The sequence below is a fragment of the Chrysemys picta genome, chromosome 13 (assembly GCF_011386835.1).
Source record: "Chrysemys picta bellii isolate R12L10 chromosome 13, ASM1138683v2, whole genome shotgun sequence".
NCBI lineage: Eukaryota > Metazoa > Chordata > Testudines > Emydidae > Chrysemys > Chrysemys picta.
In genome coordinates, this window is record NC_088803.1 from 5282724 (window position 1) to 5300591 (window position 17868).

The 17868-nt window shown below is 52.6% G+C and overlaps 3 gene segments (V, D, J or C); all 3 read left to right on the forward strand.

The window, feature by feature from the left end:
* The window catches only part of LOC101947277 (immunoglobulin heavy constant gamma 2-like), a 193920-nt gene extending 190197 nt beyond the window's left edge, over nucleotides 1–3723 (forward strand). The window contains 2 exon segments of the C gene segment in view: nucleotides 2515–2814; nucleotides 3185–3723. Coding sequence covers nucleotides 2515–2814; nucleotides 3185–3501 — 617 coding nt within the window.
* The window catches only part of LOC101948672 (immunoglobulin heavy constant epsilon-like), a 375427-nt gene that overhangs the window by 293849 nt on the left and 63710 nt on the right, over nucleotides 1–17868 (forward strand).
* Nucleotides 6012–17763, forward strand: LOC135975398 (immunoglobulin heavy constant gamma 2-like). The segment is given in 4 exon segments: nucleotides 6012–6589; nucleotides 6916–7248; nucleotides 10302–10435; nucleotides 17155–17763. Coding segments are annotated over 4 exon segments (873 nt in total).

The following is a 17868-nucleotide window of genomic DNA, read 5'->3' on the forward strand; positions in this document are numbered from 1 at the left end:
GGTGAGCTCGGCTGCCTGGGGCTGGACGGAACTGGCAGCTCAGAGGCGACAGCTCAGAGCTCAGGTTCCTAACTTGGCCTTAGAGCTGAGCTGGCCCATTTTGCGGCGCGCTCAGCTGGAGACGCGTTGGGCTTCCCTTCCGGGGGGACGAGCTCTGACGTCTCCGGCTAAAGCCCACTGGAGATGCAGACCCCGGTAAGTGCTCCCCAAGGCGCCTCAAGTTGGGCATCTAGAAATTGGGCAGCTGGAATTCTTGGGAGATTTCTCCCGTAGAGTTTGGGAAAGTGTCCAGAAAATCTTCATCCCAATTGGTTAGAATCTGAGTGGTTTCTTGAGTGGGAATCTGGCTAGAAAGGTCGTGAGCTGGGGTGGTGATCACCAGTCGATTACTGAGTTTGGGGGAGGGAAGCTTTTTTACCCTAACCCCAGAACTATGACCCTAAACCAAACCTTAAACCCAACTACTTAGACCCCCAACTCTGTCCTAACTCCCTAACCGTGACCCTAACCCCAGCGTCCTAACCCCCAACAGATGCACCAACTCCTTAACCCAGGGGCGGGCAAACATTTTGCCCTGTGGGCCGCATCGGGTTTCGTAAATTGTATAGAGGGCCAGTTAGGGGAAGGGGTCGAGGCTCAGCCCTCACCACCTATCTGCCGCCCCCCCAGGACTCCTGCCCCATCCAAATCCCCCGTTCCCTGACGGCCCCCTGGGGACCCCTACCCCATCCGCACACCCCCGCTCCCTATCCCCTGACTACCCCTGGACACCCATGGCCCATCCAAACCCTCCTCTCATTGCTGATGCCCCCCCCCGGAATCCCTGCCCCATCCAACCCCCCCTTCTTCCTTCCAGGATGGTCCCATAGGCCGGATGTGGCCCACGGGCCGTCGTTTGCCCACCTCTGACTTAACCCCAACACCATAATCCTCGCCCTTTGCCTATAGTCCTATCCTCATCCTTAACCCTGGCTCTCTAGCCCCTACTCCCTAACTCTGACCCCCAACTCTGACCCTCTCATCAAACCCAACCCCTAACCCTAACTTCCCCACATTATCCCCCGAACCCTGACTTTAGATTGCTTAGGCTGCAACGGTCCTGGGATCAGTAGAGTCCTCATTGTTATTTCTCTGCGAAGCCCCTGGCGCTACGGGTCCCTGGTCCTAGATTGGGTTTTCTAGACCACTGTGATATAAGTACTAATCACCAATTATACCCCTAACCATAACCCCAGCTCTAACCTGAACCTCCCCACCTTGACCCTCTGAGCACTAGGGTTTCTGTGACTCCAGTTGGGTATCAAGCAGCCCAGCATCAGAATTATGAGTCATCGTGGCAAACTGACCCCTTGGGATAGGACCCAAGAGTCTCACTAATTCCCCCTGGGAAATGGCAGCAGAACCGGTTGGTATCTGTTGGTTGAATGGCTGCAAAGCTGGCTAGAAATTCAATCACAACACGTCAAATATTGAACTTGAGAGTGGAAAGGTATTTGACCCGAACCATTAAACCATCGTCCTTAATTCTATCCCTGCAACCTATAGCCCTTAACCCCAGCACCTAACCCTAACCACTAACCCTTAATCCTCCTCCCCATGTATAATTATAACCAGAACTCTAACCCAAAAGGCACATATGTCGCGGGTTGAATTGGACAGTCCCAGTCTTTCCTACCGGTTTCTCAAGTGAATTCCCAGGACATCTAACCCCGTGTGTTTGAGATACAGAATTGCTAATTGGCCACTAGGGGCTGATGATGTAAGCAATGAACCCAGGAGTCTAATGAGAATATAACATTTAATATTCGTACCCAAGCTAAAATTGCTAGTATAACATCTGCATGTCTTCAGCTGGAGACCTGAAGACCCAAAGGTTAGTGATACGACACTTCTTCAGAGAGCCCAGAAGTGTCCCCCAATTTCAGTTCCTTGGTCAAAATCTTGGGTTATTTTCTAGCTGCAGACGCTGTGATTTCTCCAAGGGGAATTTCTCTGACAGTTCAGCACTTCGTCACCTAATTCCTGGTTTCTCTACCTGGCTGTGTCACTGACCTGCTGTGACCAGGTCCCTTCCTTGCTCGCTGCCTCAGTTTCCCCTCTGACCCTTCCTTTATCTTGCCTATTTGGCCTGTAAGTTCTGTGGGGTAGGGACTATCTGTCATGTCTCTCTGCAGCATCCGGTGTAATGTGGCCCCCGATCACAGACTGGGTCTGTTTAGCACCAAGTGAATTGGGGGCCCTGATCCTGGTCAGTCTGTGACACAACCTGGAAGACAGGGGGCAGCCTATCTCAGGCACCCACTTACACAGACATTAATAAGACCTTGCAACTGTCACTAGTCTCAGCACAAACTGTGCTGTGCTGAATGGAGCAGAGTGGGGCTCCGCTAGGGGACGCTCTCCCCCGGCATTGAGTGCTGGCCCCAGTGCCACGCTAGGGCCTGTGCTGCACGGAGCGGGGCAGGGGCTCGGTAGGGGCTGTGTCTCATGGCCTCGCTCTCTCTCCCTTTGCAGTTAGCCCCGTGGCCCCATCTGTCTTCCCTCTGACCTCCTGCACCGGCGAAGGCACCACGTCCCAGGTCACCTTCGGCTGCCTGGCCAAAGGATACTTCCCCGAGCCGGTCACCATGACATGGAGCCCAAACGTCGGCTCCTCGGGCGTGAAGACCTATCCCTCCGTGCTGCAACCTTCCAGCAACCTCTACTCCCTCAGCAGCCAGGTCACCGTCCCGGCCAGCAGCTGGGAGTCTGACATCTATAGATGCACCGTAGAGCACCAGCCCACCAGCTTCAGCATCTCCAAGGAAATCCCAAGTAGGGACGGCGCGGTGCAGCCCGGGGGGGAAGGGAGGGGTTGGGGGTCTCTCAGGGCCCTGCTCTGGTGACTGCTGCAGGGAGAGAGGATGGGAGCCTGCTAGTGCTGTGAGCTGATGGAGTCGCTGTGGTGGGTGGATGGATGGAGAGAGAGAGAGAGACACCACGCCAAGAGAAGCGATGGGTGCTGCAATGCAGGGAACAGGGCAGAGGGCGCCAAAGGGGGCGCCATGCTGCAGGGCATGGGGAGGCTCAGCAGGGGGCGCCGTGCTGCAGGGCATGGGGGGGATTAGCAGGGGGCACCATGCTGCAGGGAGCGGGGGGCTCAGCAGGGGTCTGTACAAAAACTAACCCATCACCCTTCTCCCAGAGCCCATCCCCAATAAACCCAAGGTGAAAGTCCTCTACTCCTGCAACACCCAGGAAAACGCTGTTGAGCTGGTGTGCTTCATCTCTGGCTTCTACCCCGACAATTTTACGGTGGAATGGCTAGTGGACGGCGTGCCCGGGATACTAAAGGGTGACACTGAGCCTCTCAAGAAGGACGCCGACGGCCGCACCTTCAGCACCCGCAGCAATGCCAGTGTCTCCCAGCGCGACTGGCTGGAGGGCAAGAAGTACACCTGCCAGGTGTCCCAGCCGGGCTCCGCCCCAAAGCAGGCCCACGCCAGCAAGTGCGAAGGTTAAGCTCGCCAACGCTAGGCTCCCTACGAAGAGGAGGGGCAGTGGTGGATTTAGAGTGAGTGGGGCCCTGTGATCAGCTTCATTTTTGGGGCCCCCCCTTGGGGCCCAGCCGAGAAAAAGAACATTCTCTCTTATCTGCCCCCGCCCCTGTTTTTCATTCTTGTTTTCTTCATCCTCCTCCTGTAAGTAATAGCAAGTCAATGGAAATAAAGTGAGGTACCTTGATTGTTCTTGTAGTCAAACTTATTTTTCCACAGACCACTTGAAAATCACTGGGGGTCTCGGTAGACACTTAACGATCTTTCCAAATATTGTTTGTACCATTAGCTAAATAGTGTAAAGGGCTTTGGATAAGAGCACTTTATACAAATAATGTAAAAACATGTTGGGGTGGTTGGAGTGCGGCGTCTGGCCAGGAGTTAGGGTGCGGGAGGGGGCTCAGGGCTGAGGGTGCAGGGTCTGGGATGGAGTTAGGGTGCAGGAGGGGGCTCAGGGTTGGGGCAGGAGTTTGGGTGATTACCTGGGGCAGCTCCATTTGGCGCAAGGGGTGGAGGTGGGAATGGGGGGGTGCATGAGCTCCCATTTGGTGCTCAGGATCTGGGGGGGTTCAGGAGTCAGGGCATGGAGCTGGAGTTGTGGGGGTGCTCCCAGCTCCCTGCCCTACCCCACCCCAGCCCCCTACCCTCAGCGGTTCACGGCAGGAGGTTGGGAGTTATGTGTAGGGGGAGTGCAGGGATCAGGTTGCTGCCCCCGCAGCTCCCCAGCCCTGGGGCCCCCTGTGTTTTACTGGTTAATCAGAGTAGCAGCCGTGTTAGTCTGTATCCGCAAAAAGAAGAGCAGGAGTACTTGTGGCACCTTAGAGACTAACAAATTTATTAGAGCATAAGCTTTCGTGGGCTACAGCCCACTTCTTCGGATGCATATGCATAAGCTTATGCTCTAATAAATCTGTTAGTCTCTAAGGTGCTACAAGTACTCCTGCTCTTCTTTTTGCGGATACAGACTAACACGGCTGCTACTCTGATTAACCTGTCATTATGCAAGGCACTGCATTTAGCCGTATGGAGTGGAAATCCATCAACCTCATGATATGCATCCGAAGAAGTGGGCTGTAGTCTACGAAAGCTTATGCTCTAATAAATCTGTTAGTCTCTAAGGTGCCACAAGTACTCCTGCTCTTCTTTCTGTGTTTTACTGTAAATCCGCGTCTGGTCCCCCCGGCTCCAGGAGCTTCTGCTGCAGGATCTGCCCCCACCAGCAGCCAAGCTACCCCTGCTCCACCTCTTCCCTGCCTCCTCCCCTGAGCGTGCTGCATTCACGCCCCTCCCCCTCCCAGCGCTTCCCCTGCCACTGAACAGCTGTTTGTCGGCGCTCCTAGAGGGAGGAGGAGGGGGGGCTGCAGCACACTCAGGGGAGGAGCAAAAGTGGGGCCCGGGCACTCCCACTACACATACACCCCCCCACCACCCCCCGGCCCCTGTCATGAGTCACTCGGAGCAGGGGGCTGGGAACACCCCCAAGATCCCAACCCAAACCCCCATCCCCCTGCCCTAACTCCTGCACCCCCACACACACACCCCATCCCCCTGCCCTGACTCCTGCACCCCTACAGACCCCATCCCCCTGCCCTGACTCCTGCACCCCCTCCACTCACCCCCATCCCCCTGCCCTAACTCCTGCACCCCCCCACACACACACCCCATCCCCCTGCCCTGACTCCTGCACCCCCACACACCCCCATCCCCCTGCCCTGACTCCTGCACCCCCACACACCCCATCCCCCTGCCCTGACTCCTGCACCCCCACACACACCCATCCCCCTGCCCTGACTCCTGCACCCCCTCCACTCACCCCCATCCCCCTGCCCTGACTCCTGCACCCCCACACACCCCCATCCCCCTGCCCTGACTCCTGCACCCCCACATACACACCCATCCCCCTGCCCTGACTCCTGCACCCCCACACACACACCCATCCCCCTGCCCTGACTCCTGCACCCCCACACATACACCCATCCCCCTGCCCTGACTCCTGCACCCCCCACACACACCCATCCCCCTGCCCTGACTCCTGCACCCCCCCACACATTCCCGCCTCCACCCCTCGCAGCAAATGGAGCTGCCCCAGGTAAGCACGCCACACCACAAACTCCTACCCCAACCCTGAGCCCCCTCCTGCATCCTAACTCCTGGCCAGGCCCTGCAGCCCAACCCCCAGCCCACTGCAGCACCCTCCCATATCCCCATCCCTGAACTGAACACCAAACGGGAGCTCCTGCACCCACCCACCCCCCACTCCCAGCGATTTTCAAGTGGTCGGTGGAAAAATGAGTTTGACTACAAAAATAATCAAGGTACCTCACTTTATTTCCATTGACTTACTATTACTTACAGGAGGAGGATGAAGAAAACAAGAATGAAAACGGGGGCGGGGGGGAGATAAGAGAGAATGTTCTTTTTCTTGGCTGGGTCCCAAGGAGGGGCCACAAAAACGAAGCTGATCACAGGGCCCCAGTAACTCTAAATCCGCCACTGGGCAGGACCAAGCTTCTGCCCACGCATCTGCCCAGCCCTGGGGATCTGCTCAGCCCTGCGGCCCCCTGTCATTGGGGTGCCCCGTGCCAGGGCACCCTGTGATATACAGTAAATCTGCCTCTGGGAAGGGGGACACCGGGCTGGGCTTGAGGCGGGACGGGGGAGGACTGGGATGGGTTTGGGCAGGGAAGACCAGGCCTAGTGGCTGACCTGGGCTCTCCTGTCCCCAGAAGAAATGACGTCTCCCAGCAACATCCAGGTCTTCCTGGTGCCCCCATCTCCCGCCGCCCTGTACGTGGCCCAGACCCCCATGCTCACCTGCCTCGTGGTCAACCTGCCTAGCAACTCCAGCCTCCAGGTGGTCTGGTCCCCTGAGAAGACAGAGTCCATTAGCCCTGATCACCCGGACCTCGCTAAGCAGTTGAACGGCACCTTCACCGCCTCCAGCTCCATACCCATCCTCACCAGCGACTGGGAAGCCGGAGAGACCTTCACCTGCAAAGTGGAGCACTCAGAGCTGTCCTCGCCCCTCATCAAATCCATCTCCAAGAAGTCAGGTAGGAGGAGAGCAGGGTCCCTAAGGGGAGAGGCTCCCCTATCCCAGTCCCCAGCAGGGAGGAATGCTCCTTAAGGGGAAGCCCAAACCCCCAACAACCTGGGATCCTGGCCCTGGGTCCCTTTGTGTCCCTATATGAGATGGAGACCATCCTATGCCCCATCCTGCGCTCCAGGACTACCAGCTCCCAGTCCCCAGTCCCTCCATCCTGGAGGAGAGAAGGGACGTTCCTACCCGCACACACAGCCACACCATCCTTCTCCCCGTGTGGCCCCTGCTGAGTGATGTGCATGGCTCCCCTGTGTCCTCCGTCCCCACCCACCCAAGGCAGGCGCTCTGGCCCAGGCATCTACCTCCTGCACCCCCACAACGAGGAGCTGAGCAGCTCCGAAGACTCTGTCAGCCTCACCTGCCTGGTGCGGGGCTTCTTCCCCGAGGACATCTCCGTGCAGTGGATGAAGAACCACAAACCCGAGGAGACCTTGGAATACATCACCACCCCGCCCATCAAGGACGGAACCGGCGACTCGAACTTCTTCCTCTACAGCAAGCTGAAAGTCAGCAAGGCCAGCTGGAACAGCGGGGACATCTACACCTGCATGGTCATCCACGAAGCCCTGCAGATGAAGTTCACCCAACGCAGCGTCAGCAAAGTCTCTGGTAAATGAAGACGGCTCCTCCCAGCCCCGCTGCTAGCATTGTCCAGTACAGCTTCCTGTAAATAATCTCTGTGCCCCCAATGACAACAAGTGAATAAATGGAACTAGTCTGAGCTCACCCCCGGTCTCCTTCTTGTGGTGTGACTGGGTGAAATCTGTGGGTCGCCCAAGGTGGACGAGGTCCCAGGTTGCAGGCTGGGAGAAGCTGAGATGCTATAAGGCTGGGGATGCCAATTCCCAGATCCTGTATGGGTGGATCCATCTATACCATGGATGGATGGGGAGATACATGGGTAGATGGCATGGAAGGAAGGATGGGAGATACATGGACACATTACTCCACGGAAGCAGTGATGGAGAAGGGGATAGATGGACAGTTACACACATACATAGTGCAGAGCCCATATCCGAGCCCAGCTCAGTTGGAAGGCCAGGTGTTCAGAGAGATGGTTAGATGGATACATACATACTTCAGAGGGAAGGACTCATAGACCAACAGATATCACAGAGAGAAGGAGAGAGAGAGAGAGATTATTATTTGCATTAAAGTAGCACCTCCACCCTCAACTCAGATAGGGCCCTGTTGGGCTGGGTATGGCACAGACACCGTGGGAGACAGTCCCTGTGTCAAAGGGCTCACACTAAATAGAGAAAGAGGGAGAAGAAACAGAGACAGCAAGAGGGGAAAGGACCTGCCCAAGGTCACGTCCGTTACCGAGCTAGAAACAGAACCCAGGTGTTCTGAGAGTCCCACCCAGTCCCACTAGACTGTGCTGCACTGAGGGAATGATGGTTGGATGGTTCGCAGGTGCGGTGCCAATGGATAAGTGGATGGAGGTGGATGGATAAATCTATGGTGAAGGTTGGAGGGGTACCCGTTCTGAAGGATGAAGGGTTGGATAAATAGATGGCCATAGATGGACTGTGATAGATGGATGGCTAGAGGTGGAGATGGATGGATGTATAAATGAATGGGTGGGTGGGTGCATATTGTAGGGGATACCAATGGGGATGGATGGGGATGGACGGATGGATGGATGGGCTAGTACAGATGGTGAGTGATAGATAGATGAGGATGAATGGATGGGTGAATATGGCAATTGATGGATGGACAACTGTGTGTTATTGGAGACATATGGTGATGGATGGCTGGGGATGGGTAATATATAAAGGCATGATAGATAAGTGGATGGGGTTGCATGTATGTATGGAAGATATGGGTGAGGATGAATGGATGGATGGTGATAGGAAGATGAGAATGGATGGGGATGGATGGATGGATGGGCTGGTACAGATGGTGAGTGATGGATGGATGGATGGATGGATGGATGGATGGATGGATGGATGGATGGATGGATGGATGGATGGGAAGATAGGAGAATGGATGGGTATAGATCTATATGGATAGATGGAAGATATGGAGGACGGTTAGAGATAAGGATGGATGGAGCGTGGGATGTCTGGGTGGGTAGGTGGATCGGTGGATGGCCAAGCCATCCCTGGCATCTCACGGAGGTGAGATCCTCTCTAGGCTATAACCCATGCATACCCGGGGGGCACCGTATCAGTATCAGTATTTACCCTACATCCCCTTCCACCCCAGAGAGTAGCAGATGCCCCATGGGGATTTTCCAGCCACAGTCAGTGGGGGGAAGGTAATTAAAATACCCTGACTCCCACAGACACTCCTCTTCTGGCTAGGAAGCTAAGGAGTCTCCTTCCACCCCTTACCCTCAGTGGCAGCTGGGGAGGGGGGAGATAGGACAAGAAACAGCAAACACCCCACAGCAGGGATCAGCTCCTGGGATTCAGTCCCCACAAAGTATCAGCAGTACCGAGCACAGAGCTCACACCTGGCATTAGAGGGTGGGTAGCCGGCAGCAGCAGAGTTAGGGTTGTTATCCTGGGGCAGCGCAGGGGCACACAGAATAAGAGAGTGGGGGGGTGGCTGAGAGAGAGCGCAGTCCAGTGCAGATGGACACACCTGTAACATGGCATGACCCAGGGACCCTCCCACCTGGGCTGTCGTGTTTGTACACACACAGAGACACACAACACAGAGAGACAAACATGCACCCACACAGATCCATGCGCCTGTTCTCCAGACATCCCTAGGGCAGGGGACTCAGTAGGGGGCACCAAGCTCAGGGAGCAGCATCTTTCATGTCAGAGAGAAACCTTAAATCCCATCCTTAAAATACTTGTGGCTCTGTTCATAAAAGTGACAGTGTTCAAACTCCCCACATCCCTCAGCCGAGGCAACTACCGGCTGCACCTGGGCAAGAGAGCCCGGTATAAACAGCCCAGAGGTGGCTGCATTCCATCTGAAGTGACTCCTGGGTGTTTCGTTACATTGGGAGCAGGGTCACAGAGGCACACCTGTGAAATCCATCCATCCTGGTCTTTAGGGAGCCCCCCCACCATGGCAGCATCCCGGCACCTCGCACACCTCAGAGCGATCCTGAGCCACCTTTCACAGGCAGAGAAACTAAGGCACAGAGACATTCAACAGGCGTCCAAGCTTCAGTGCCAGGGTGTAGGGCCACAGCCACATGGGACAAGTGAGATGAGAGCTGGGAGGCTCTGCATCCTTCATTTCATCACAGCGGGCAGCGGTGGGTGGATGGATGGAGGGGTGCGACTAGGGATGGATGGAGGTGTCTAGAGATGGATGGATGGATCGATGGGTGGTTTGTGGTCATGGATTGACGGAGGTATCTAGAGATGGATGGGTGCAGGCATGGATACATGGATAGAGGTGTCTAGGGATGGATGGATGGATGGTTTGTGGTCTTCAATGAATAGAGTGGCGAATGGGGATGGGCAGATAGATGCATGCATCTAGAGATGGATGAATGGAAGGGGGTGTCTAGGGATGGAATGATGGATGATTTGGGGTCAGGGATGGATGGATGAATCCAGAGATAGATGACTGGAGGGACGGAAGGATGGGTAGAGAAGGGGATAGGCGGGTTGATGTTGGATGCACAGTCCAAGCTCTCTCTGTCACAGTGGCTGAGTCAGAGTTGACGTCTCTTTCTCTCCCCCCAACAGAGGTGATCCTGTCAGGTGAGTTTTGCAGCGAGGACGGAGACGAGGAGCTGGACGGCCTCTGGTCCACCATCTCGGTCTTCATCACCCTCTTCCTCTTGAGCGTGTGCTACAGCGCCACCATGACCCTGTTCAAGGTGAGAGAGAGAGAATGAACGTAAGAACGAAAGAATGAACGAGTTTAGACAGTAGATAGTGTAACGATGCTGCCTTTGGTGGGACACTTCTGAGAGTATCAATTCCGGACAAATTTCTTAGAGAAAGGCAGTTACAGCCCAAGGCTGGGATTTCTCCACTTCTAAGGCACCAAACCAGCGAAACGGAGAGGACTTTGGTTTAACCGCACTGGCTAACCATAAGTCATACAAGCAATTCCCTTAGACACTCCAGTTTCCCAGAATCACCACCAGTGCCACTCGTTATGGGGACGAATGGTTATGAAAACCAATACCCCAGTAAAAGAACAAATGTTCTCCTGATCCCAAAGGGCCAAGCCCCAAACCCAGGTCAATACACAAGTCAGATCTTACCCACAAATCACGCTGTTGCCAATCCTTTAGAATCTAAAATCTAAAGGTTTATTCATAAAAAGAAAGAAATATAGATGAGAGCTAGAATTGGTTAAATGGAATCAATTACATACAGTAATGGCAAAGTTCTTGGTTCAGGCTTGTAGCAGTGATGGAATAAACTGCAGGTTCAAATCAAGTCTCTGGAGTACGTCCCCAGATGGGATGGGTCATTCAGTCCTTTGTTCAGAGCTTCAGTTTGTGGCAAGGTTCCTCCAGAGGTATGAAGCAGGATTGAAGAAAAATGGAGGGGTTTTCAGGCCCTTTTATATTCTCTCCCTGTGGAAGGACACCCCTTTGTTCTTACTGTGGAAAATCACAGCAGCAAGATGGAGTCTGGATTCACATGGGCAAGTCACCTGTCCATGCATGACTCAGTTTGCAAGCCAACGCCATTGTTTACATGTTAGTTTGAATGGTCCCAGGAAAGCTCAGATGTGGAATGGCATCTCCCAAAGTTCATTGTCAGCAGGGCCAGCCCACAACATTTTGGCACCTGAGGCAGGGAGCTCAAATGATGCCCCCATGCATCCTCGCTTGGGCCAAGACTTTGAAAGGTCTCAATTCTGCCTTCTTCCTGTTCTACTCCTCTCATGGTACTGCTCTGCTACCTACCCCAATAAAGGAGAACTAAAAACTTAAAATGCTTTGTTCAAAAATTTTAAGTAACACTTAACTTTCAAACGCCTGAACAGCAAATGTAACTTTTCTTGTCTCCATAGTAAACACTGGCATTTTTATCTGTCTGAATAATCAAAGTGGCGCTTTCCGTGCCTTCTTGATTGCAAAGATCTGAACTGCTTCCTGGAGGTCCACTGTCTGGGCCAGCTCATGCTCTATTGAGATGGTTGCAAGGCCAACCAGCCTCTCCTGTGTCATTGTGGAGCATAGATGTGTTTTTATTTACTTCAGCTTGGAGAAGCTGCGTTCTCCACTGGCAACTGTTCCAGGAAGTGTTAGAAGTATGCACAGAGCAACAAAAGCATTTGGAAAGAGGGTGGTCATCTTATTTGTGCACATATATTCCAGAACAGCCTTTGGAGTTGATCCTGCTGAAATGTATCTTGAAAGGGCTTTCAATTCATTGCCTAAATCACTCGCATCAATATCGTGCATGTCATCATGTGTCAACACTGTCTCTAGTGCCCTGCATGGATGGTGTAGGTCTTCTTCGGGTATAGTGAGGAGTTTTGGAATATCATACAACATCCCAAATATACTGCTGTGTTCCTTGAGCTGCATGAAACGTTCTTCAGCTGACTGTATTGCACAATCTAGCACCTGGTTAAAGAATTCAACTTTGAATTATTGTTTGGTGTCTCTTATTGGATTATCCCATGCCTCGTAATCTTCTTCTTCGGTGACTCTTGTATTCTTGAATGGGTGGGTAAATAGCTTCAGTGTGAAGTTCCTCTGCCAACTTCGGTACACTCTTCAGAACGTTTTGAAATCCCTCATCTGACGTCTGTATAATTTTAGGTATGATTTTGCTTTGTCCAGTTGTCCAGTTGTTCCATTGCTCCAGATATATCAAGGTCAACACCTTGGAGTTTCTTGCTCACAACATTTATTTCAAACAGTATATCATGCCACAACATTAAGCCACACAGAAATTTGAAGTTATGTATGTTTCTGGTGATTCCATTTCCCTCTGCCACTGTTCTCCCACAAACAGTTCCTGTCATAGCATTATCCTCCATAATGGCAACTATGGCATCATCTATCTTCCCAATTTGGTGTTTGATAGGCTTTATCGCCTCCACTCGACTTTCCCATCGTGTGGCACTCAGTGGTTTCAGTGTCAGAGAGGATGTTCCCAGATTTTCTTCAAAATTTGCCATGGATGAGTTGATGCAGAGAAAAATACAGAGATGCTCTGAACTACATTAAAAAAACCAGCAGCCTCACTAGAAGCTGATGCTGCATCACTGACCACCAAGTTCAATGAATGAGAACTGCATGGGACAAAAAAGCTCAAGGGTTTAACTCTCGGATCCGTGTCTGCACTTCTCTGTTCTTTCCTCTCATGTTGGCACCATTATCGTAGCCCTGACCTCTCATGTCAGCTATTGCAATTCCCGTATCTTCCAGCTTTTTAAGAAGCACATTTGTCATACCAGCTCCTGTAGTATCATCAATGTCAATAAATTCTAGAAAATGCTCTCTGACAGTCACCATTGCAAGGACATTTTCACTAGGTTCTGTTGTTGTTACAAAACGCACCATTAAAGTCATTTGTTCCATATGTCTGATGTCAGGTGTGCAGTCCAGAATAACTGAGTAATATCTTGCTGACTTCAGATCTGCTGCAATCTTCTGTTTGACTTTTGTTGCCAGTAACTGTATGATCTCATTTTGAATTGTTTTTCCAAGGTAGTGGTGTGTGCACATTTCTTGGCTGGTGACTCTTCTTAGATGCTCCTGGAGTACAGCATCAAACTCAGCCATCAGCTCCACAATTTTAAGGAAGTTTCCATCGTTTGGCACATACAGCTGATCGAAAGTGCCACGCAGTGCTAGGTTTTGGGTAGCAAGCTTCTCACAATGGCAATGAGCCTTTTCAGAACATTTTGCCAGTAAAGAGACTCTGATGCAATCTTCTCTTGATGCTGATCATCTCTGGTGGCCTTTAACCTTAGTCTCATCTCAAGCTCTTTCCACCTATGGAATGCTCTCTGGTGATTTGCTGCCTTCTCATGGCATGCCAGATTTCTAGCCAGATTTTCCCAGTCCTTTGTTTCTGTAGAACCCAATGTGGCTGGAACATTAGACTGGAAGGGTTTGCAACAAAAACAGGATGCAGCATTCTGGGTTTTTGACTACATAAGCCATGGCCTCTCCACTTTGTCACCATTGGGGATTTCACGCCAGTAATGTGTTGGATGGAAACATCTATTTTCATTGTCTTTGGGGATCATGAAGTTTTTCACTTGCTGTGGCCCATGCAGTACAAGGAAATCCCTCAGGCTACTGCTCAAGTGGGTCCACAGTCCTGGATCGTCTAGACTTAAGGGACTAAACTCAGCAGCGGCTGTTTCTTGTGCCTCCACCACACTCTCCTCTGATCTACACTTTTCTTCAGGAATGTGCACAGTTACATCCATTGGAGATGGAGATATGGATGCTGCAGTAGCTGCCAGGTCACCTGCACTCTGACTAACTGGAAGATCAGGCATCTCCTCACCACTCACATCCTCACTGGGGCCGGAAGGCTCATCGTGAACATTTGTGTCTGTGTATCTCAGGAGAGCTCCTTCCTGCTTAGATAGAAAACCTTCCTTTGCTTTCTTTCTTTTTCTGAATGCTGCCCCAGAGGGGCGTTTTCTTCTTTCACTCATGACTGATGTTCTGTGCCAGCTAGAGTGGCTCTCAACACTCAATTGAAGGGGACAAATAAGCAGGCTGGTAGCAGGGCCTGAGTGAGGGAAGATATCAGCGTCTTAAGGGCCTAACTGGCTCCTACTACTTCAGTTGACTGCCTGTTCTCCTCAAGTGGGTTGAGGGAAGCAGCAGGAAACAGGAAGGTCCCTGAGAAGCTGGTGTGAATCAGTCCAGGCTCCCGGGGGTGCTGGAGAGGTACATAAGAGGCTCCTCCTCCTCCTCTCTCTCCCTGCAGCTCCTGCTGCTTTCTGTTATCCCCTCTCACCTTTTCTCCTGCCTGCCTGTTATGTCTCTTGTGCCCCCCTCCCTCCAGCACAGCACTCCACCCTCTCTGTGCATCTACAGCAGAAAGAATACATAGGCACCCGCAGCAGACACAATTTTCTACACTCTGCGTCCTAGTGGTGCCACCCAACAGTCTGGCACCTGAGGCAGACGCCTCACTTCGCCTCATGCTAAGGCCAGCCCTGATTGTCAGTTAAGTGTTTCTTGATTGGGCACTTACAAAAAATAGTCCTTTCTCAAGAAACTGACCAAATGCTTCACTGAGGCTACTTAGAATCAAAACACATTGAGGTACAAGTACAGAGCCAATATTCATAACTTCAACTACAAAAATGATATACACTTACAGACAGCACAATCATAACCAGCAAATCATCACCTTGTCATAGACACCTCACTCCACAACCTTTGTACAATATTTGCTGCAACTATAGAACAGTGGTTGCGACAATGATCTGTACGGTCACAGTTTCTGTCAGTAACGTCACAGAGGGCAGCATGGAAGGGAAAGAAAGAAGAGAAGAATGAAAGAGAAAGAAGAATGGGTGAATAAGACAGAGACTGAGGGTATGTCTACACTACGAGAGTAGTTCGATTGTACTTAAATCGAATGTGTGGAATCGATATTACAAAGTCGAACATGTGTATCCGCACTAAGGACAGTAATTCGACTTTGTGAGTCCACACTAATGGGGCAAGCGTCGACATTGGAAGCGGTTCACTGTGGGCAGCTATCCCACAGTTCCCGCAGTCCCCGCCGCCCATTGGAATTCTGGGTCAAGCCCCCAATGCCTGCTGGAGAAAAAAATGTGTTGAGGGTGGTTTTGGGTAACTGTCGTCATCCAATCAGTTCGCGCACTTTTCTGGTGAGTGACAGCGCGGACGCCACAGCACTGCGAGCATGGAGCCCGCTGCGACCATCGCTGCAGTTATGGCCGTTGTCAACACCTCGCACCTTATCATCCACCTTTTCCAGAGGCAGATGCTGAGAAATCGGGTGAGGAGGCTACGGCAGCGCAGTGAGGACATTAAGTCTGAGAGGGGCACAGACCTCTCACAAAGCACGGGACCCCGCGCTGGGGACATCACGGTGGAAATGGGTCATGTTCATACCGTGGAACGGCGATTCTGGGCCCAGGAAACAAGAACGGACTGGTGGGACCGCATAGTGCTGCAGGTCTGGGATGAATCCCAGTGGCTACGAAACTTTCGCATGCGGAAGGGAACTTTCATGGAACTTTGTGAGTTGCTGTCCCCTGCCCTGAAGCGCAAGGACACCTAGATGCGAGCAGCCCTAACTGTCCAGAAGCGAGTGACCATAGCCCTCTCGAAGTTTGCAACGCCAGACAGCTACCAGTCAGTCGCAAATCACTTTGGCGTCGGCAAATCTACCGTGGGGGTTGATGTGATGCAAGTAGCCAACGCAATCATTGAGCTACTGCTCTCAAAGGTAGTGACCCTTGGAAACGTCCAGGTCATCATAGATGGCTTCGCCGTGATGGGATTCCCAAACTGCGGTGGGGCTATAGATGGAACTCACATTCCTATCCTGGGACCGGACCACCAGGCCAGCCAGTACATTAACCGAAAGGGCTACTTTTCAATGGTGCTGCAAGCACTGGTGGACCTTGACGCTCGTGTTTTCAGGAACTCTGGTCTGTTTAGACGGCTGCAGGAAGGTATTTACTTCCCGGACCTCAAAATAACTGTTGGGGATGTGGAGATGCCTATAGTGATCCTCGAGGACCCAGCCTACCCGCTAATGCCCTGGCTCATGAAGCCCTATACAGGCGCCCTGGACAGTGAAAAAGAACTCTTCAACTACCGGCTGAGCAAGTGCAGAATGGTGGGTGCAGAATGGTGGTGGAGTGTGCTTTTGGACTCTCAAGGGGAGATGGAGAAGCTTACTGACTCGCTGTGATCTCAGCGAAACCAATATCCCCATTGTTATTGCAGCTTGCTGTGTGCTCCACAATCTCTGTGAGAGCAAGGGGGAGACCTTTATGGCGGGGTGGGAGGTTGAGGCGAATAGCCTGGCTGCTGATTACGCCCAGCCAGACAGCCGTGCGATTAGAAGAGACCAGCGGGAAGCGCTGTGCATCCGGGAGGCTTTGAAAGCTAGGTTCCTCAGTGAGCAGGGTAACCTGTGACTATTAAGTTTGTTTAAAGAGAAGCAGAACCTGCCCTCGTTTCTTTACCCACTTACTGTTGACTATCCTCTCCAGCTACATACCCCGTTCACCCCGTCACCCCCCTTCCAACACACGTTTAAAAATAAAATAAATGGAACTTTGTTAATGAACACCGTTTTCTTTATTACGGATTTCGCGGTAAAGTGTTGAAACTGGGACGCAGACTGTGGTGGGGAGCGGGCGTAGTGATGGAAAGAACGCTTCTAAACTCCAAGGAATAACAGGGTCCTGCAGTGGTGGACTGGTCGTTTCAATGGAGCCTGCCACCCCTCCTTTTTGGGACTCTCTGTGGGGCTATGTGACTTTCTGGCGGGGGAGGACGGTTACAGAATGAGACACAGGCATGAAAGTAGGAAGGAATGACAGACAGACAGAGCAGCTCCCCCGAGCGCTGACCCCTCTCACCTTTGCTCTCTCTGTCCCCTGCAGGTGAAGTGGCTTTTCTCTGCCATGGTGCAGCTGAAGGAGGCGAGTGGCCCCGAGTACAAGAACGTGATCCAGGGCGTGGTGTAGGGGCCACTGCCCCCGTCCGCCCAGAGACAAGGGGCCGGGACTCCCGGCTCCACTGGCGACACCACCCTGAGTCCCACAGCTGCCCCCCGCTAGTGCTGTGCCCCTGGGAGACCCCCCTGGGGGGAGACAGGACCTCACCCCACATGGCATCATCAGCCCTCAGCCACTGGGGATGCTGCCCTGCTGGGAGCTTGGTTGAGACCAGACAACTCATATCATGCAGGGAAATAGTGCCCCTAGGGAGGAAACAACCCCTCTCCCACTTCCCACCCCCCTGAGCCCAACAGTCCCTGCTCTGGGACTGGATCAGAGCCAGCGCTCCCTAGAGGGGAAAGGCCCCATGTCTCCTTCCCCACCCCCTGCGCCAGCCAGCCCCCTGCCCTGGGGTGGGACCATAGCCAGAGTGGTGTCTGTCATGCTGTATGTTGCATATTTAGCTCTTCGTTGGGATTTTTGTGGGTGGTGTGTGTGTGTGACTTTTGTTGTGTGCACTGAGTGACAATAAATAAATAAATATACAAATCAGGCTCCATCTCATTCATAACCTCCATCCCTGACTTTCAGGGACCCCTGACACTCTCCAGAGGGGCATGTCCTGTCTGTAGGGGGAGCCTCCGGGCATGGAGAATA